At 39.9% G+C, this 22,698-nt stretch overlaps 1 protein-coding gene across 2 annotated transcripts; it reads left to right on the top strand.

Annotated features, from left to right (window-relative positions):
• Positions 1–8,565: 8,565 nt before the first annotated feature.
• LOC109035151 (uncharacterized) lies at positions 8,566–22,477 on the top strand. Of its 2 annotated transcripts, XR_011900522.1 has the most exons (3): positions 8,566–8,724; positions 19,713–20,332; positions 20,726–22,477. XR_011900522.1 is itself a non-coding variant. In XM_019048666.2 (2 exons), exons 1-2 carry the CDS (start codon positions 8,718–8,720, stop codon positions 20,270–20,272), a joined length of 567 nt encoding a protein of 188 aa, XP_018904211.1. In that variant the 5' UTR covers positions 8,566–8,717; the 3' UTR covers positions 20,273–22,477. The 2 variants fall into 2 exon arrangements, 1 of the variants encoding a protein (XP_018904211.1); XM_019048666.2 differs by having other exon boundaries at positions 19,713–22,477.
• Positions 22,478–22,698: the final 221 nt, after the last annotated feature.

Genomic DNA, 22,698 nt, shown 5'->3' with positions numbered 1-22,698 from the left:
ACATGTATCAGAATCCTTCAATTCGTACCTTGTCTGGTGGTCCATTGAAGCAATTACGCTAAAGATTACTTGATTTGAATGAAAATTGACCGAGTTATGACACTTTAAAAACACGTTGTAAGAAAATACCCAACCGTTTTTTCTATTTGTTTCTTTTCGTTTTACACATCAAACTTTTCTGATGATCTCTCCCCATCGAACACAACTTGGCAACAAATGCTGATTGCCTTTTTTGATTCAGAGGGCATGGTTTATCAGCCTTTTGTAAAACCGATAAATCCACGGTGGACAGCGATTATTGTTACAATGTTCTAACGGATTTTCGCACACACGTCTCGCGAAAACGTCTGCAATTGAAAGTAGTGGCGTGGCGTGAATTGCGATATATCGATTGTTATGCCATTTAAACTTATGGTAAAGAATCGATTATTAAGGTGTTCGCTGCGAACACCCTGTTTATCGATCCTTTCCCATAGGTTTAAATGACATAACAATCGATATATCGCAATTCACGCCACGCCACTGATTGAAAGCGACCTGGATGCTGCGCGTCCTCACACCTCGAATGCCGCCAGCAATTTTATGTTAAAGAATGAAGTTGAGACCCTCAGGCACCCACCACCCAAGTAGCACTGATCGAGAAAAATTGCGATTTTATCGGTTGATTATCGCGATTATATAGGTGGCAATTCATCGCGAATTATCAAATAAAAAATTGCGATTCATTGCGATTAAATTGCTAAACATCGCAATTTTTTGTTCGATAAAATCGTGATCAATTTTTGTCGATGAAATCTAGATTAAATCACCATACCTATATCGCGATTTTTGTTTCGATAATATCGCGATATAGTGCCGGGCGATGAAATCGCGATTTTATTGCAACAAAATTGAGGATAATCGCTCGATGTTGATGGTCCTGGCGATTTTATCGCTAATAAAATCGAAATATATAGCGATTTTCCCGTTGAGAAATGCTACTTGGGACAGTCCTGATCCCGCTCATTGCGACTTTTGCTTGCTCTCGCAATTGAAGAAAAAATTTGAATCAAAGGACGCAATCAAGAACGAAGTCCAAGCACTCTTCAAACACATCTCCAAAGAAGATTTCCAAAAGACGATCTTGACAAATGGAAGGAGCGGATGAAAAAATGTATTAAATTTGAAGGCAAATACTTGAGAAAGAAAGAGAAGTACTAGTTGAAAATAATTTTTTTTTTAAAAAACGGTCGGATGGCGATTGAGAAAGAATAGGAGTGAATTTTAGACCGCTGTAGCTATAAATAAACCGCGGAGTGAACTTAGCCAAAATGCGGCGAGCAACTGTTAATACTCCCAAGTAGCTTCCTTTGCCTATTTTTTTTTTTTTTTTTTGAGACCAAAAGTTTATTATTTGAATTACAAGTTATACAAAAAGACGAGCTATGTGCCCCTCTGTGTTGATAGACCTTAAAACTAGTATTTTAGACTTATTTTAAAAGGCATGAACTTAAGCTGTTTGGAGACATAAAGAAAATCAGGTAGTCTGTTGTGAAATGGTCCAGCCGGAATTACCAATAGGTATACCATCGGCGTGGGGGGGTGGGGGTGGGGGTGGTTGGTCTGGGTGGAGGGACGGCTGTTGGTTTGATTTCAATCTTAGGACTTTCTCGATATAAGAAGAGATGTGATTCCAGTTGTCTTGCGATGAAAGAAGAAGATCTTGAGTTGAGGCGAGAGTAAAAACAGCCCCTAGAGAAGCGTTCAGCAAACTGCGTTCCGAGAGGAAGAAAGAGCAGTGGTAGAAGGTGTGCTCGGGAGAATCTCTACTATTACAATTAGGCATAGGGCATAGGTCATCAGGGGTCAGTTTAAACCTGTGAAGATAGTCCCGGAAATTCCCGTGACCACTAAAGAATTGAGTTAGGAAGAAATTTGTGTCACCGAAGGGTCGATGGATAAAACTGCGGAGGTCAGGTAAGACTGATTTGAACCAGACATCGGAATCCGTCTGGCCTTCCAGTCTTGTGACCCATTTCTCAACAATGTCAGATTTAATGAGAGATTTTGGCTCACCATCATACTGCCTACATCTAGACTCAATATAGAGATCGGACGGGGGAATGCCGGAAAGAACATCTAATATGTTGTTGGAAACAGTGCGATAAGCTGCACAGATACATCTCTTAAAAGGTCTACAAGTTTTAGTAATTATGTTACGATACTTAGCGATCTTAGTGACCTCAGCCCAAACGGGCAGACCGTAAAAAAGGGAGGAAAATACAGCGTTTAAAATGAGCTTACGCTTCTTAAAGGTGGGGCCTCTGATGTTCGGCAGCAGGGGTAATAAGGAGCAATGAACCTTCTTAGCTTTTTCGCAGGCTTTAATGACATGATTTTTAAAGCTGAGGTTTTTGTCTATCCAGAAGCCAAGATATTTTATCGAAAGGGAGGGCCTGATGAGGCAACCGAGTACTCGAAAGGAAGCCCTGCTCCACCTCTTCCCGCCTCCGAGAAGGCAGGCCTCAGTTTTGTCAGGCTCCAGACCAAGTCTCTTAGGCCCAAGCTCCTCGTTTATCTCAGCCGATACCACCTCAGAAACGGCACGCAATTCCGGGATAGTGCTGGCCTCAAAAATGACAGAGAGGTCATCTGCGTAACCCAACTTTTCGCATCTCACGGAGTGCACCTTTTCGATTACCGAGTCATAGCAGATGTTAAACAAGAAGGGACCTAGAATTGAGCCCTGCGGGACACCGGAGGAGACCGGGAAGGAGAAGGCACCATAGGTAATTACCCGATCCGAAAGGTAGCTCTTGATTATATTAACCAAATATGCTGGGGCGTTTTTCCCCTCAAGAGATTTAATGATATCAAGCCATGAAAGGGAATTAAAAGCATTTTTGACGTCAAGTGTTAGAATAGCTAAGGCCTTCTTCCCCTTGACGTCGTGCTTTCCTGCGTAAATGTCCCGGAGTTTATTAATGACATCCAAGGTGGAGCGGCCATGTCTAAAGCCGAATTGCCTCTCAGAGAGAGGGTCCGAAAGGGAGGTCAATCTAAAGAGAATAATGTGTTCAAAAACTTTTCCCAGGCCATTTAAAAGACATATAGGCCTGTATTTCTTAATTCCAGCCTTTTTTGATTTAGGGAGTAGAAAGAGGATGGCCTCCTTCCATTCGATGGGGAAATGACCAGTTAACAAATAATTATTAAACATATCCGTACAAGGGACAATATTTGAGAGAACAAAAGATCTAATAATTTCGGGGGGAATCCTATCAGGACCCGGGGCTTTTTTTGGTCTAAGGCGCGAGCATGCCCGTCTAACCTCGTCGTTGGAAAGGGGTACAATTTCTTCCTCAATTACAGACATTTGCCATGAGATGATGGGGTGAATAGGGAAGAGCTCGGAAACAACCCTCCTAAGTTCAAGTTCAGAAAGTGACTCGTTATCATGAGTTTTGGGAGATTTGAATTTGTTTCTCATAACTTTGTAGGCCCTGCCCCAACAATCGAACTCCAGATCTGCAATCAAATTATCCCAATGTGAATTTTTAGATTTAAAGATGGCATCGTTTAGCAATTTCCGCGAGTTAGTGAAATCAAGGTATGCCTGATCATTTTCAGCGCATTTTTTCCCCTTCATCTTGTAAAGACGTCTACGCTGTTTAAGACAGGATTTTCGCAGAGAAGCAATCTCTGGGGTCCACCAATATGAGGATTTCCTTTTTTCCAGAGAGGGATCCTTGATCGCGTAAGAATTATTGAGAGAATACGTCAGAGCCGCCTGACAGCTTTGGGCAGTAAGGAATGAAGTAGCTGCCAGTATGAGAGTAAGGGTTCTTGCCACCAGGGTTGTGAAAGAGGGACTGGCTATTTTTGGGATCCACCATCCAGTGGAGACAGGGGGAATAATTGGAGGGGGAAAACTCTTGCACATCCTAAACTCGACAGCATGATGGTCACTATAATTCTCAAAATTATCAAGAACCGTCAATTGAGAGAAGAGAGGAAGTGAAGGGGATGAAACGGCAACTACATCCACCGCAGATTCGCTGCGAACACCCTGTTTATCGATCCTTTCCCATAGGTTTAAATGACATAACAATCGATATATCGCAATTCACGCCACGCCACTGATTGAAAGCGACCTGGATGCTGCGCGTCCTCACACCTCGAATGCCGCCAGCAATTTTATGTTAAAGAATGAAGTTGAGACCCTCAGGCACCCACCACCCAAGTAGCACTGATCGAGAAAAATTGCGATTTTATCGGTTGATTATCGCGATTATATAGGTGGCAATTCATCGCGAATTATCAAATAAAAAATTGCGATTCATTGCGATTAAATTGCTAAACATCGCAATTTTTTGTTCGATAAAATCGTGATCAATTTTTGTCGATGAAATCTAGATTAAATCACCATACCTATATCGCGATTTTTGTTTCGATAATATCGCGATATAGTGCCGGGCGATGAAATCGCGATTTTATTGCAACAAAATTGAGGATAATCGCTCGATGTTGATGGTCCTGGCGATTTTATCGCTAATAAAATCGAAATATATAGCGATTTTCCCGTTGAGAAATGCTACTTGGGACAGTCCTGATCCCGCTCATTGCGACTTTTGCTTGCTCTCGCAATTGAAGAAAAAATTTGAATCAAAGGACGCAATCAAGAACGAAGTCCAAGCACTCTTCAAACACATCTCCAAAGAAGATTTCCAAAAGACGATCTTGACAAATGGAAGGAGCGGATGAAAAAATGTATTAAATTTGAAGGCAAATACTTGAGAAAGAAAGAGAAGTACTAGTTGAAAATAATTTTTTTTTTAAAAAACGGTCGGATGGCGATTGAGAAAGAATAGGAGTGAATTTTAGACCGCTGTAGCTATAAATAAACCGCGGAGTGAACTTAGCCAAAATGCGGCGAGCAACTGTTAATACTCCCAAGTAGCTTCCTTTGCCTATCGAGATATTGAAGGCGCACTGGTTGGAACGAGTTAGAAACAAAGTTATTGAAGTATTGAAGCGCTACAGCTATTAATTGACTAAGGAAACATGCCAAAATGCTGCGAGCAACTATTGCTGTCCCCAAACTCCTTACATTACCTACCGAGATATTGAAGGCGAACTGGTTTTTACTCAAATCGATCCAAATTTCACGCGGTATGAATATCGAAACTTTGGGAAACAAACTTTAATGATTAATTGAGGGGCCTGGAGAATAAGGCGCTTAAGTGCAGATTTTGCCATTTCGAGATACATGTGTTTGAAGTTTGGACATTACATGGGCCCTCATGGCGAAAAGAAACTTCAAACTGACTTTTTGATGCTTAAATATTGGAATTTGGGAGCGAGTTTTTCATTGAACAGGCATTGAGAAATTTGTAAACTTTCCTCCTCGAAATTTCACGGAACATTTGAAAGTTTTGAACTTATATCCTCGATTTTCGAGCAATGAAATATCGTCTACTAGCTTTAATTACACCTCGTCCATTGGACCAGATTCAATTTTCGAGCGCAAAAATTGATATATTTGCTCGGACGATTTTCTATTTTGGCAATTTTCATTGGCCAAATCAACCATGGGCTAATTTTAATACGGGACCAAAGAGAGTGAACTAATCGTTCAGTGACCATCGATTCCAGGCGATGCAACCTGCCGTGCCAAGGAAAAACGCCGTATGAACATTCGATAGTTGCCAAATTTCCTTCAATAAAATGTTTATTTTTGAAGAAAACGACGGATATTTTTCCTCGGAATTTTCAGGAAATTATGTATTAATTAAAATAATTATTATATATATTTATTAATATTAAATATAATTAACAAAAGTATCTGAAAAATTGAAGAAAAAACGTTCACAAATTTTCCCGAAAATTGATGATTTATGAAATGAAATTTTTCAACGCCTGAAGGTTCATACGGCGTTCTTCCTTAGCACGGCAGTAACATACTTCGACATATTTCGATTGTTTCACATAAGTACTAATAGTCAGAGCCCTAATGGAGATGTTGCATGTGTGAGGAATTTGCGATTTGACTGTTGATTCTTATGTAAAGGTTCGCGAGAAACACGATGGTGCCACTGGTTTTCTCTGATGTCATCTCCCAAGCTCAAAAAAAGCTCTCAAGTTGAGGCCAAAATGGAGGGGATATCCCACGCTATAGAGTCCACCTCTTCATCAAGACGAACTCTCCATGCACAGATAAGGAGCAAATACATTGACAGGGCTGCCACTTCATTTGGGGACTCCAAAACTGAAAACACGGCAGCCCTGCTAATGTATTTGCTTCCTATCTTTGCATGAGAGTTTGTCTTGATGTAGAGGTGGACTCTCAGGATAGCGTGGGATATCCCCACGCCTCAACGCCTTATTTTGGCCTCAACGTAAGAGCTTTTTTTGAGCCTGCTGCGTGCTGCCAGCACGAAACGCGCATTGGCGCCTACAAACCTAAGAGGGATACCACACGCATTGCGCAATGCTTGAAGTATCCCTGTTAGGTTTGTAGGCGCCAATGCACGTGTCGCGCCGGACGACCTCGCCCGCCGCGCCGCGGCGCTTCAAGCAACTATTTCGCAGCAGAAGTGTTGCGTAGTATCATACAAAATTGAGGGCGCTCCAACACATTAAATATGACAGTCATACTTTAAGAGCACCGAGCTTTCCTAGCAAAATAAATCAAGATACTACGGCACAAAAAGAGAGAGGTTGTCCAAAAACTCACCAAGACCTACCGTCCATATTTAATAACTTTTAGCATCATTTTTGTATTTCATTAGAGAAAAAAGTTACTTGATTTAGGCAAAAACATTCTTGAGTATGCCGTCACGAAGATTTTATTTTGAACCAAGAATAAACTTGAGAACTTGAGAAGAAACTTGAGAGCTTTTTTTGAGCTTGGGAGTTGATATCAGAGAAAACCAGTGGAACCACCCTGTTTCTCGCGAACTATTACATTTGAATCAACTGGCAATTGGAAATTCCTCACACATGCAACATCTCCATTGCGCCAATCGCTGCTTCCGATATTGAGCCGAGTATCGAATCCGTGCAAATTTAATTATCTGTGTACCAGTTGATTATCACTTACCGTCGAAAACAAACGCTTACGTAACCCTTGCGAAACCGAAACTGCAAGTCATATTTAGCAGACATGCAAAGCGGAGTGAATAATTATCCAGACGTTTAAGGCCTTTGTTACACGATCAAAGCGAGGAATCCTCGATTCTGTTTCCGGTCCTCTCATTGGCCAGCGGTGCGATCTCGACTCATCGGTGACCCCCGAGTTAGCGATGTCGATATTTTATCGATACTATGGAATATCGATATTTTAGACCCAAATATCAATAGCATTTAAGATTCTAAAAAATTTAAAAAAACTTTTAAGACAATTTTTGAACCACTCACTTGCATAAAATCTTCTTTTCACGGAAGCGGACGCGTTTCGGAGGTTACCTGCCCTCCATCATCGGCGCGACACATGTCGCGCCGATGATGGAGGGCAGGTAACCTCCGAAACGCGTCCGCTTCCGTGAAAAGAAGGTTTTATGCAAGTGAGTGGTTCAAAAATTGTCTTAAAAGTTTTTTTAAATTTTTTAGAATCTTAAATTTTACTCTTGTGTAGTGTTTTAAACTCCTAAAAAATCGTTTCATCAATAGCATTGTATCGATATTTCAACGTCGATATATCGGTATGTGGAGTGTAGCCAAGTGCTAGAAATAATGTAACCTTTTCTTCAAAAAAAACTTACATTTTTTAATCGACTTTGACCGAGGTTTTTCGAAGCAAGCGCTTCGGTCAAAGTTTATTAAGAAAATGTAAGTTTTTTTTTAAAGAAAATGTTACATTATTATTCTAGCACTTGGCTACACTCCACATACCAATATATTCAGTGCTACTACCTTTTAGACATTGCACTGGAAAAAAAAACACATTGGATCTAGAGCCCAGACTCTTGAAAACATTGACAAGAAAACATACCCTTGATTCAATCAGATTTTTGCTTATATTAAAAGGAAATCCGCTTAAATTAAGAGGCTTGGTTCTTGATTTAAGCAAAAATCCGATTGAATCAATGAGTATTTTTTCTTGTCGATGTATCTAAGAGTCTGGACTCCAGATCCAGTGTGTTTTTTTTCCAGTGTGTGTAATACAATGTTGTACATACAATGTAATACATGTGTCAGGCGACCCGAATTCGATGGTCTCAAACGATGGTTGCTTGGGACTGGTTGTTAGGGGCAGAGGGGAGGGGGGTGAGACTGAAGCGTAGGACTAGCCCTTGTGGGCTACTTGAAGTATCTAAAAAAAAAAAAAAAAAAAAAAAAAAAAAAAAAAATAGGGCAAATCGCAGCAGGGCAAAGCGTTAGTAAAATATCGATTATTAGGTTCGATATTTGTGAATATCGATATTCCGGAGCTCGATATGTATCGGGATCGATTTCTCGTTAGAAAAAATCGATATATCGGATATCGATACCAACCGTGAGTATTTTTAGCGTGTGACTCAAGCCCCACGCGGGCCGTGATCTTGACTACGAGATTCGTAATTAAACCCCCTCCATCTGGACCGTCTGTGCGCATCCGCGGGGCTGCGCGTGTGTGTGCGTGTCTCGGTGTGAGTGTGTTTTTATTGGATTAGAGTGGGGTCACGAGCGAGCGGGAGCCGAGCAGTTGACTGCGAGCCATTGACCATAGTGAAGTGTTACATCCATCGCCGATCAAGATGTTACGTGAGTTATCCTCGTTGTTTTGCGACTTAACTTTACCCGGGGGCCTCGCCGGGCAAAAAAGATGCTGATTTAACAATCTAGATGTAAAAAAGTGTGCGAGAACTCACAAAACGCTGAATGGAGAATTTGCGTGCACATTTTTCATTGCTTCATCTGAAAGTGCTTAAAGCGGCAATTTCACAGTATTTTTTATAATTTTTTTGTGATATGGGAAATAGTATGAAAATAGATTTAAAAGTGAGAAAATACACCGCCTAGTGACGTCATCTGGCGGCATTTTCCATTTAAACACACACATTTTAGCAGATTTGATCATTTTGCCATATCGTCTCCAATAATTATTCAAATCATGGACCAAGGGTATATCCGTGTTCAGTTGAATCAATGGTTTCCACTTAAACACAAAATGTATCAAGTTTCCGACACCTGCAAATTCTCTAACCGCCACAGCAATTAGTTTTACATCTTTACATTGCTGAAGTCGCTGCTGTAGCGATTAGTTCAGTGTTTTGTGGGTTCTCGCTTACATTTTTACATCCAGAATGTCAAATCAGCATTTTTTCCGGTGCTGGAGGATCTGTCTGTCCCAAACACTAAAATTTATATTTCTTGAGAGAGAGGAAAAATTGACTTCGATGGCTGTACACTGAAAAAAAAATCTCGGTGTATTTACTAAGAAAAGGGTAATATAATAAAGAATTCAGGGTTCTATTTGATCCCAGTTTTTTCTTAGTAAAATTACCATTTATGGAATTGATAATTTTACCGAGAAATCTCGGTAAAATTATTGAACTTTCTCGGTAATTTTACTGGACCTTGGTGAAAACGCCAATATTTCTTATCGATTGTGGTAGAATTACCGAGATAAAATGGCAAAGTTACCGGGAATCGATTACCAATAATAGTGGTATTCTTACCTGAAAAAACAGTAAAAATACCGGTTTTTAGTTAAGCTTACCAGTCTGTCTTGGTAAAATTACCAATAATTGATAAAAAAAGTGAGATGGTAAAGGTACCAACGGACCTTGGTAAAAACGCCGAGAATTTTTTTTCAGTGTATATTGTTATTTTTAGGTAACTATGCACTGAAAGTAATTACACATTGGGTAATGATTTGATTAATCCACGTAAAAAGTAAACATACTTTGTGTTATCGAACAAATTTTAATGAATTACTATTTCTCGTATAATTGACAATTTTAGCCAAAAAAATGATAAATTATGCTCAGAGGCTAATTTCAGCTGCCCTCCTCCCCCCGCCCGAGGTCTCGTTTGTAACAGTGGCGTGGCGTACTTTGCGATATATCGATTGTTGTGCCATTTAAACCTATGGTAAAGAATCGATTATTAAGGTGTTCGCTGCGAACACCCTGTTTATCGATCATTTTCCATAGGTTTAAATGGCACAACAATCGATATATCGCAAAGCACGCCACGCCACTGGTTTGTAAACCCTAAAATAAAGCTGCAAGACTAATACCGTGAAATACCTATACTGTATTCGATTGGTCAGGTTGAAGGGTTAATTATAGCTTTCGCTTATTTTCAACTACGGTTCAGGTTTAACAAGATGATGAAATAGTGCTGGGTTCGCACTATTAGGGGAGAAAAGACCTATAAAGTTTGTGGCCTTTTTAGACTGAAAAAAAATTCTCGGCGTTTTTACCAAGATCCGTTGGTACCTTTACCATCTCATTTTTTTCACCAATCATTAGTAATTTTACAAAGACAGACTGGTAAGCTTACCTAAAAACCGGTATTTTTACTGTTTTTCTCAGGTAAGAATACCACTTTTATTGGTAATCAATTCCAGGTAACTTTGCCATTTTATCTCGGTAATTCTACCACAGTCGATAAAAACTATTGGCGTTTTTACCGGGGTCCAATAAAATTACCGAGATTAAAATTACCAATTCCATAAATGGTAATTTTACCAAGAAAAAACTGGGATCAAATAGAACCCTGCATTCTTAGTAATTTTACCCTTTTCTTAGTAAATACACCGAGATTTTTTTTTTCAGTGTAGACCCAAAACGTTGTAGGTCTCTCGGCGTGCCCCAGCTTCATATTCTAATCCATCTATGCCCCAGTTACAACCCCCCCCCCCCCCTCACTCTTGTACAAATACTCATTAGAGTTCAAGTTATTTACCGTGCCTGATTGAAATTTTAGAACTTTTTGGTCTCGCTTTCCTCGCAAAATAGTGCTGACCGAGCAATGTTTTACCACCTTGTTGAATACAGTTTGAGCCACATTTTGTAGAATTTTTTTCTTGATTAGGTCTAGTAAACGAAATTTTTTGGGGGATAAACAGCTAAATTAAGGGTGCTTAGCGTCAAGAAACTTGCCAAACATCATAGTGAAACTTGTAGTTTGGCAAAATGCATTCCATATCTCGATGTTTGCTTATTCCCCGATTTTATACCTTACATCATAAAGAAAGTGAATTTAGGATTCACGTACTTCCTCCCTCCTGAAAGGAATAACGATTGCCAAGAAGCGAAACCACGTATCTCCATTGCTATGTTGCAAAATGACCGCTACTATTTCAGTTTTTTGTCGGGAAACGAGCCAATTTTGTAGCTTGAAATAATTTAGAATATCTTGCTAACAGAAAAGAAAAATTGAGGAAGTTTTCAAAATATTACGATGACTAGTTTTCCAAGGAAAAAATAAGATAAAATGAGAAAAAAATTAAGATAAAAATATGATAAGAAGTCTGCAACGTCATAAATGGAAATACGTGGCTTCGCACTTACCCAAGGATTTGAAACTTGCAGAGCAGTTTTCTCATTCAAATAAAGTTTTCGGGGTTGAAAATATGAACGGACTGAATTTTTGGATTTTGCCTCCAAGATATGAGGTCTTGTACATTTTTAGCGACATTGCAATGCTAGATGTTCATTACTAAAAAATGAGGTGCTAATGAACTCTTGCTTTTGATTTTATTCTTAATTGGTAAAATGTGTGTTTGGTCCCCTCTCAACCCTTGGGAAAATATTTTTGAAAGACCTTGACTTTTCCCACTCCTGATAATTTTTCAACAATGAAGTGCGCAGTATTTACAGCAGTAGCTCGGCGTGATAATCGCCTATCGATACCATCCCATTTGAATCTATGGTGAAGAATCGATTATTAGGGTGTTCGTTGCGAACGCCTCGATAATAGACGTATATGCTTGAGTGGTATATCATTGGACTGCACTTTGCAATTTGGAACTATGAATTCTAGCCCGGTTTAAAAACAACGTATGAGCCATTAGTTTCCCTATGCACATAAGTGTTTTTACAGAGGAGCCAGAATTTATAGTTCCAAGTTGCAAAATGCAGTCCAGTAATTGATACATCGCGAAGCACGCCACGCCACCCATATGCGCAGAAGATCAATTTTGCAGGCTCAAATGCAAACTTCTAGCTATCCATCACAGTTTCAATAGGTTTGTTAATATTTTGTTGAACAAACTAAAAGAAGATTCACCTTTACCATAAAGGCAGCGCACATTATTGGGGGTTCCCGGGTTAAACGGCCAGACTGCAGGGGCGTGTTCTACGTGTCAAAATAATAATTTTTTGTTGTATAAAGTTCTTTTCAAAGTGCCTCCAGTTGGAGCTACGGTCTCCCCAAAATTTCGGAAAGTAAATCGTTTCCCTAAATTTTGGCAACGGTTGAGAATCAAATCTCATGAAAATTTTTACTCTCCTGTACTCATAAATGATCTGAAAAAATCGAAATCTCAATTTACAACAAAAAAGTTTTATTTTGACCCATAGAACACGCTCCTACAGCCTGGCCGTTTAACACTGGATCACCCTGTATTTATTTTAAGGAAACTTATGAACATAATTTCTTGACATTTCCACATACTTTAAATCAAACCAAGAGTGGAATTGAATCAGTGATAACGAAAACACAGCAACTCGAAAAAATGAAAATAATCAAGACACACATAAAACTGCATATTAGGTGAAGAAGTTAATGTAAGGAAAATATTTTTGGTGCCTAAAAGCAAGTATTTAAGGAGGCTTTAAATGTCCAAGTTGGCGCGGATACGGTAACTTCAATGACCTTTATGAAAATTTCCGTCCTTAGTGAAAAGAGAGCATTTTCGAGGTACCGAGTTGGTGAGTTTTCGTTCTCACTGATTCAATTCTCTGAAAAACTGGAAGAAAACGATTCCCAAGTTTTTTTTTTAACAGCTAGTATTTCACTAAGGCGAATTTGGTAAAATCTGAAGGCTCATACAGCGTTCTTCCTGCAGAGCATGGAAGTATGCTGGGGTTATAAGCAGTGGCGTGGCGTTCTTTGCGATATATCGATTGTTATGCCATTTAAACCTATGGAAAAGGATCGATGAGCAGGGTGTTCGCAGCGAACACCTTAATAATCGATTCTGTACCATAGGTTTAAATGGCAAAACAATCGATTTATCGCAATTCACGCCACGCCACTGTTACAAACGAGACCTCGGGCGGGGGAGGAGGGCAGCTGAAATTAACCTCTGAGCATAATTTATCATTTTTTTGGCTAAAATTGTCAATTATACAAGAAATAGTAATTCATTAAAATTTGTTCGATAACACAAACTATGTTTACTTTTTACTTGGATTAATCATTTCATTACACAATGTGTAATTACTTTTGATGCATAGTAACCTAAAAATAACAATATACACTGAAAAAAAATTATCGGCGTTTTTACCAAGGTCCGTTGGTACCTTTACCATATCACTTTTTTTTACCAATTATTGGTAATTTTACCAGGACAGACTGGTAAGCTTACCTAAAAACCGGTATTTTTACTGTTTTTTTCAGGTAAGAATACCACTTTTATTGGTAATCGATTCCCGGTAACTTTGCCATTTTATCTTGGTAATTCTACCACAGTCGATAAAAAATATTGGCGTTTTCACCAAGGTCCAGTAAAATTACCGAGAAAGTTCAATAATTTTACCGAGATTTCTCGGTAAAATTACCAATTCCATAAATGGTAATTTTACCAAGAAAAAACTGGGATCAAATAGAGCCCTAAATTCTTGGTAATTTTACCCTTTTCTTAGTAAATACGCCACGTCACTGGTTTTAAGGCGTGACAAGTCCGGATATCGATTCCTCTTTTTCCCATAAACCACGCGCACAACGACTGGATTGTCACCTTACCCCGCCTGGCCCCGCACTAATAGGCAACTCTACCCATGTGTGTATTCAGTCCATACAGAAATTGACCAATTACAAACGGGAACTCTCCCACAATTTACTGAACGACCATCATTACGGCTGAGGCCTTGAGGACTTTCTGTACGCCTATGAATGGATTTTGGATAGACCCAGTAACATCACTCGTGTCTCGCCCGGAAATTAACGCAGAATTTGTGGGTTGAACGGCAAATTCTGTGAATTTCCCACAGGGTATTTTCATAAAATTAAATCTACGACGTACAATTGGACCACCTTTTGCAATAAGGAACTACTATTTGTGGCTCATTGTAGAAACAGCATATCGACGGTGAAACTACCAAACCACGTATCTCGTTTGCGGTGTTTAAAAATCTACGCTCGCATTTTATTTTTTTGAAGTCGACCAAATCAATATCATTCCTTGAAATTTTCACAGAATTTTCTCCGCACAAAGAGAAAAAATCACAGAAATTTTCAAGACTAGACATTAAGTAGTTTTTCATTTAAAAAATAAAGTATGACAGGAAGTCTGCGACGTCGCAAACCGAGATACGTGGTTTGGTAGTTTCACCGTCGATGGTATGCCATTGGTTTCCCTATGCAGAAAGGTGCTTTAATGAAAGAGCCAGAGATAGCGGTTCCTTATTGCAAAATGAAATCCAATTTGAAATTATTTACGTGAATTGTGCTACATACATAAATGCGTAAATACATACATAAAAGTCGCTCCTATGACGCACGCGGGCGTTCTGCGACACCCAAACGCCGCGCGCCGCACGCGCCTATCTTGCCTGAGCTTAAAGGACAACTGACAGCGGAAACTGTATGCTAAACGACGTAAATTAGGTATACTGAAAATTTAAAAAACACCCAATGTCAAATCAAACAGTGAAATTAAAAAAAAAAATAATAGGGTGAAATAATTGTTGACGAAGAGATTGTTCCGTTCATCCCATTTAATGAAAAATAAATGATAAAATACTATCTTATCTTAGTTATGTTCCTTCTCTCTCTCTAGCTCCTTCTCTCTACCCCTGTCAGGAAATGTCCCAAGTTGAAGCAAAACTAAATCGCTTCAAATGAAACCCTTTTGCTTTTAAGGTCAATAGAATCTACTGCTAAATACAAATAATATGATATACACGCGTCATTGCTTCATACTAGTAATAAATATAATAAACTAATATGATGGAATGCATATGATTATAGAATATCACTAAATTTATTACGTTTTCATCTAATAATTTTTACATTAAATAAGCCTGTTGTAGACTTTCACTACGTACTAGTGCCCGCTATTATATCGATGGTTAAAGTACAAAATTGCGTATTCCCAGGGCGGTGTTTCAAAATTTCTGCCCTTGATTTATTCTTTCGAAGAGAAAAAAAACTTTCAACCACATAATTCGAAATTTTTAAGGAATATTCTGCTATTAAGGAGAAAAAATCAATAAAATTTTCAAGAAATTACGTTAATTAGTTTTGCGATAAAAAAATGAATTATGAGAGGAAATCTACAATGTTGCAGACGGATATACATGGTCTTACACTTCAGTTAATGATGTAATAAAACCGCAAAAAATAACATTGCACATGGACACAATCACGATGACAAAATGAACATTTTACTCTCTAATATTTATTAAATACTCTAATATTAAGAACATTAAGTGCTTCGTGATGTCGTAAGTTACATTTTCAAACATTATATGGACCCAGGGCAGACGCATCCATCAAATTTTGCGGCGTCTCGCCTATTAACTTGATTGACCTGAATCAATTCCAGCGGCGTGGCAAGCCTCGCGATAAATCGATTGATCTGCCATTTGACCCCACGGAAAATGATCGCTGAACACGGCGTTTGCAACGAACACCTTGATAATCGATTCTTCACCGTCGCTGCAAATGAGGGAAATATCGATGATCGATCATTTCACGTCTCGCCACGGCAATTAAGACGTTAGATGAAACGGAAAATTTCCACCGGGGAGCCGTGTGTCTTTATCCGAGTTCATTTAATGCCATTTAGGTGTAGTATTACGTGCCAACTTGGGAAATAGTGAGACGTTGACCGTGGGTGACTCACGTGTGGTCAAAGTCAAAATGTATACATAACTTCTCCTACGTGCTAGAGATTACCTACTTAGAGTGTTTTAACTTCATTTTTAAACCTAACCAGGGCTCTATGCCCCTGGCCGCTACGCGGCCCAACCCCCAGAAGGCGCTTCGTGCTCTCTTAGGCCCGCTTCGACATGAGAACGACCATATAAAATTAAAATATTTTTTTACTCGACTCTCATTGTTCAATCTCCTTCTGGCCGGGATCGATTGGACCAATAAGAATCGAATGAACCAATCGGAAGTAATCTCAAACTTCACGTCAAGACTGAAACGAAACGGAACGAACGGAACTGAGCGTTTCGTCGCTTTTGGATAGTCTGTAGAAAAGAAGCATACCTTGGATTCGCTTACCTTACCCTACTAACATCAGACAAAAATTCGACATTTCCCGGTTAGTTCAATTTTTCGCTGAATTTGAAATTCCCGCCATTTTTCATTGCCGGGAATTTCAAATTTTGCCCCCCCCCCTTTCTACGCTCCCTAGTCTACTCTTATTTAAAAAAAACGTGGGTCCTATTTCCATAATCTGATTACAGCGGGCTCATCTAGGACCCATCGCCTGTCAATAGCAACAAAATCATGGAAATCGGCCCAGTAGAAGCTCAAACGGAATGTGACAAAAAATAAAAATTCACATTGTTTGAATGATATGCAAAAGGAGATCTCGGAGCTTATAGTATAAAATAATGTCATTCGTTCAATTTTTCGGGTAGGCAACTTGCATTCTGGATAGTTAAAATAGTTTGAAATATAAATATATGCAAATATGCAAGATATGCAAATTTAGGAGGTCTCGGAGCTTATAGCAGTGGCGTGGCGTGAATTGCGATGTATCAATTGTTATGCCATTTAAACCTATGGTGAAGAATCGATTATTAAGGTGTTCGCTGCGAACACGCTGTTTATACCTCGAATGGTTAACCAGCCAGCCTAATATAGGTTAAATGTGGTTTAATAATTTTAACTTCCGCCGCTGCGCCGCGCCGTGCTGATCGCACTGTGTTAGGCGCAATGCGTGAAGTATTCCTGCAGTCTTGTAGGCGCTATGCATTTCACGCCAACCGCTCCTGACCGCGTGACCGCACTGTGTTTGGCGCAATGGGTGAAGTATTCATGCAGTCTTGTAGGCGCTAATATGTGTTACATGCTGACCGCCGCGCCGAGGGCTTGTCCGATTCATCTCAAGTCCTCGTCATCATTCCTCTCTGCGCTAAGCTCCAGGCAAAATTGCGTGTTTAGTTCCTCATCTTAACTCGACTAATAAAAGATGCTGGCTCTTGTATCACCGAAAAACGACAAAATTAGAAATTACTATACTCTCAGGATAGAGACATTTTGTTTCCTTTTCTTATTGATCATATTTTTTTCTGAATCCGACTTTTTTTATACCTACATTTAAAAAAATCGCAAAATTTGCCGCCATGGGCCACCCCCTTAATCCGGCCCTGGTTTTCTCGAGGAAATGTAATAAAAAACAAGTGGTGAATGCCAACGACGAAATCGGAAGAATGCATTTTCCCAGTTGTTTTCTGCGTTGAATTCACCGCAAACTATATCAAAATCAAAACAAAATGTGTGTAAGTTTGTGTCTCTCTTCCTATATTAACCACAAGTAACGCATGGGCACACATATTTTCATCAGCGTATACAGTGGCCTTGAAGAAGAAAATTGCGACAAAAATGTACCCAAAAACGGTTTGGACTTAAAATGTGGACTTGAAATCGCGAGAAATTAAACTCTTGCCTAATCCTAATTCTGAGACATCGCAATTTGAAATTCTCACCGCACATGCAAGTTTTTTTTACTGATTTTGATCCGTTTTTTTATTCATTTGCCCATTGGATCAGTGTTGATCGGTTCACTTTTTTATTTTTCGTTCGATTCATGATGATATTTTATTTTGCATTTAAACTTAGTTCATGTTTTAGTTTATGTTCAAGGAAAAAACTATATATTTCTGAGCAAGAACTGTTTAGATCAAGTGGAGCTAGCTAGTATGGCAGTAGCACTGAGCCCTAAAACTTTAGGGTCCCGCCCTACGAACTGTAGGTCTCAGCAGTACTGCCATATCAGCTGGCTCCATTTGATCTAAACAGTTAGTGCTCAATACTATATCTTTTTATCCGTATTGAGAAGTGTTTTGAGAATCCCCCATTAAAAGACCAAAAATACAACTCTCTTGCGGTAAAAATATGAATTTAAGAGCTGAAATGTTTTTTATCGTGTATTATACGAGAATTTTCAATTCGCCTTCAGCTGCGTCCGCAGCAATTGTTGTTACGAATATATGTTGTGCGTACAGATGTCAGCTCCCTACATACTTGACTCTTTGAAGGCGTTTAATGTGCGAAAGTAGAGCACCCTGTTGGAGAACAACAGAAGTGAGATTGAATAAATCGCACAATCCCTACTTCGTGCGTTCTCCGACAGATTGCGCTAGTTGAGCTCATAAAACGCCTTCAGAGAGTCGAGTATGTAATGAGTTGAGATCAGCACTCATAACATAATCGTAACAACAATTGCTGCAGACGCAACTGAAGGCGAATTGCTTTCGCACATGAAACACCCTCAGAGAGTCAAATATGTATTGAGCTGAAATCAGCGCTCACAACATATTCGTAACGACAGTTGCTGCAGACGCAGAAGATCGAAGGCGACTTGTTCAGTTAAAAAAAAAAGAGTTTATTAGGAAGTCTGTATTTTACGTGAACCAATCAACACGGATTCAATGGTCTAATAAATAAAAAAGCGAATCAACATCAATAAAAAACTTGTATTTTCTATGAAAATTTCAGATGTCTCGAAACTAGGATCAGCCAAAATGGAGATGTTGTATGTGTGAGAGATTTGCGATTTGACTATTGATTCTTATGTAAAAGTTTGCGAGAAAAACGATGGTGCCACTGGTTTTCTCTGAAATCAACTCCCAAGCTCAAAAAAAGCTCTCAAGTTGAAGCCAAAATGGAGGGGATATCCCACGCTATCCTAAGAGTCTACATCTACATCAAGACAAACTCTCCGTGCGAAGTTAGGGAGCAAATACATTAGCATACATACATATACATATACAGTAGAGTCCCCAAATAATGTGGCAGCCCTGCTAATGTATTTGCTCCCTATCTTTGCATGGAGAGTTCGTCTTGATGCAGAGGTGAACTCTCAGGATAGCGTGGGATATCCCTTCCATTTTGTCCTCAACTTGAGAGCTTTTTTTGAGCTTGGGAGTTGATTTCAGAGAAAACCGGTGGCACCATCGTGTTTCCCGCGAACTTTTACATGAGAATCAGTAGTCAAATCGCAAATTCCTCACACATGCAACATCTCCATTTTGATTTCTTCTGATGCACCAAGATTCCCCCTGCAAATCGTTTTTTTTTTTTTCTTTTTTCTTTTTTCTTTTTTCTTTTTTTATTATTACTTCAAATAGCCCTCGAGGGCTAATCCCACGCTTTAAGTCCCATCCCCCCTCCGTCCCTACTGAACCAGTCCCAGGCAACCATTGTTTGAGACCGTCAAACTCGGGTCGCCTGGCCGCGGGAATCGAACCCGGGTCCTCCCGATCATAGAGCAAGCGCTACAACCACTACACAATAGGAGGCCGACCGGGGGGTTTTTGAGCACATTTTCTACGCATTTTCTCCTACTTCAAGACCACTGGATGCAGTGCATGACACGATTTTATTCTTTCCAGGTGTTGCAATCGCCTTATCCTTCGTGTGCCTCGCCGGCGTTCTTGGTTTCGACCAGGATAACGACTGGCAACAAGCGACTTCCATCTATGACTTCACCGCCGAGGACATCCGCGGGAACAAAGTCGACCTCTCCAAGTACAAGGACCACGTCTGCATCATCGTGAACGTGGCCAGCCAGTGCGGGCTCACCGAGACCAACTACAAGCAACTCCAGGAGCTCTACAACAAATACTCCGAGTCCAAGGGCCTCCGGATCCTCGCCTTCCCGTCGAACCAGTTCCTGAGCCAGGAGCCGGGCACCAACGCGGAGATCCTCGAGTTCACGAAGAAGTACGGCGTTACCTTCGACATGTTCGCTAAGATTGACGTGAACGGAGACAACGCGCATCCCCTCTACAAGTGGCTGAAGAGCCAGAAGGCGGGAAGCGGGTTCCTGACCGACTCCATCAAGTGGAACTTCTCCAAGTTCCTTATCAACAAGCAAGGACAGGTCGTCGATCGCTTCGCCCCCGCGACGGAGCCCCTGAAAATGGAAGACGACCTGAAAAAGTATTTCTAAGATTTAATTACTGCGCAGAGAAAAAATTATGGTGCTGGCGACAGAACCCTCTATTCACAGGTAGAGTACCTGTATAGGGAGAGTATAGACACATCTGAAACTCCGAAAGTCCAGCAGGCCTTCACCGATGCCTCCGCGAATAAAGTTAGGGCCCAAAAGGGCAGCCAACCTATGGATTTCGAATGTCCAGAGCGATTTACAAATACAGTTGTTACGAACCGTCGTTTAGAAAGCATGTATTTGGCTTACTTTTTGCATAAATTTACTTATTTTTGCGAAAGAACGCTCATTTATGTACATTCTTAGCCATCTTGGTTAGAATTGAAATCTGTAGGCTGGCAGTGAAATTTTGTGTGTTAGAAGTTGCTCAGAAGGGTGGCTACTTTTTTGGGCCCTAAGCCCTACATGAACCGATCTGTCCATACTCTCCCTATACGGGTACTCTATGCACAGGGCTCCTGCAGTTTCTTTGTTACTCTTACAGAGTTTCTCTGTTGAGAGAATAGAACTTCGGTCGTGGGAATAGAGTATTCTGTCCTCATAACGGAAGCTCCTGTGACTGTTACAAAAGAAGTGCAGGGCCCCTGTGAACAGAACTTTTTCAGTGATAAGGTTTGAAAATACATAATGTCACCGCTGCCGTGCTGAGGAAAAACGCCGTCGTATGAGCCCTCAGGCGTTGCCATATTTTCTTTAATTACCAACGAATTTACCGGGCAAATTCTGAATATTTTGTTCCCAATTTAATCAAACCTATCGGAAAATTTTAAGGAAAGATACGCATAAATTTCTACAAAAACACATGTTTTATTCGGGGAAATTTGGCAACTCTCGAATGTTCATACGGTGTTTTTCCTCAGCACGGTAGAACGGTCAGAGGCGGATCCAGCCGGCAATTTGCGATACCGGATTAACTCCATTTAAACCTGCGTTAAATAATCGATTATTGTCGGAGCACCTGATTGTTGCCCTGATTGTTGCCTGTTGAGCACCTGGGCCGATTGTTGAAATTGATAGACAAAGCTATAGACAAAGGAGACATAGGGAGTATGGAGCGATCCTATTGGTTGAAATGGGTGGTTCCTATAGACAAAGGGAGAAAATGATAGACTAACTGTCGGGTCTCTCGTGGGTTGCCGTTAGTTAGTCTATTACCTACCTCCTATGTCCATTGCCACCACTCGCTTCCACCAATAGGATCCCTCCAAATCCCTTTTGTCGTCTTTGTCTATAGCTTTGTCTATCAGTTTCAATAATCAGCCTCCAAGAATCGCTACATTTCCATCGGTTTAAATGAAGAAAAACAATGTTGCCAATTTGCTGGATCCGCCGATGTCGACGGTTAAATCACGGAAACACGGATCTCGATTACCGAAGTAGCACAATTTCCAAATTTCATGATGATTTCATGCGATCGAAAGACAGGAGCCAATGGAGAGCCTCGATTTCGATCCATTGATGTGGATATATCGAAATCAAGGCTCTCCATTGGCTTTCGTCTTTCAATCGCGGAGATTAATCGCTGTGTGTATCTAGGCCTTAATTGCTTTTCGTCGATTCCCCGACGAAAAAAACGTAACACCATTCCAAGGTTGCAAAATCGACTCCAACGATTTAACTTTTTACAGGAGTGTACTCGCGCAATTTTCGTTGAGAATTTGACTGATTTTTGCGCGAGATCGGAAGGAAACTCAGTGTGATTATTATCAATTAGAAATTCCCAAGACTCTCCTGGTAAAAAGTCAATTTACGCGAGGAAATTTGGCAACATTGAAATGTGGCTACGCTCTTTCGTGGGGAAACGACGAAATTGTGCCAGGGTGTTGTGTGTGTTGTCTATTCGCTGATTGAAGGGGCTCCTCTTTTTGAATACCGAACCCGAACGATATACCTGTTTTCCTGGTTTACTAATGATGAGAAGCTTGTGCTGACTGTTTTTTTTTATCAATCAGAATAAGACCTTGATTGTCAACTGTGAGTAATTCGAATTCGTTGCAAAAACTTAGAAGGAGAAAAATATTGTTCAATTAATTCATTTATATCAAGAGTGAAATATTGCTCTGATTGGGTGCACAATTATGACAAGAGTTCCGACAATAAATTCACCCGTTTTCAAATTATTCAGTTTCTATTTTTGTTTTCTTTTTTGATGATGATGTTGTTGTTTTTATAATTTTAGAGAAAATAAAATCATGTGCATACTAATGCTGTTATGAATTTGAAACCTTTTTTTCTCACTTAAAAATTGAATTTTCATGGGAGAAATTAAATTTACACGACAATTTTCTCAATTAATTAACATTTTTTGGCGGACGTTGATCACAGCTATATACATTACAGGTAAGTATAGTTACAAAATTTTGTACTGTAGTTCTCTTGGTTCAATTTTGGAAAATGCTTCGCTTACTGCTCTATTCCGTAATGCA

This window comes from Bemisia tabaci, chromosome 9 (assembly GCF_918797505.1).
Source record: "Bemisia tabaci chromosome 9, PGI_BMITA_v3".
Classification (NCBI taxonomy): domain Eukaryota; kingdom Metazoa; phylum Arthropoda; class Insecta; order Hemiptera; family Aleyrodidae; genus Bemisia; species Bemisia tabaci.
Note: the sequence above shows the minus strand (reverse complement) of the source record. Positions and strands in the feature narration are given on the sequence as shown.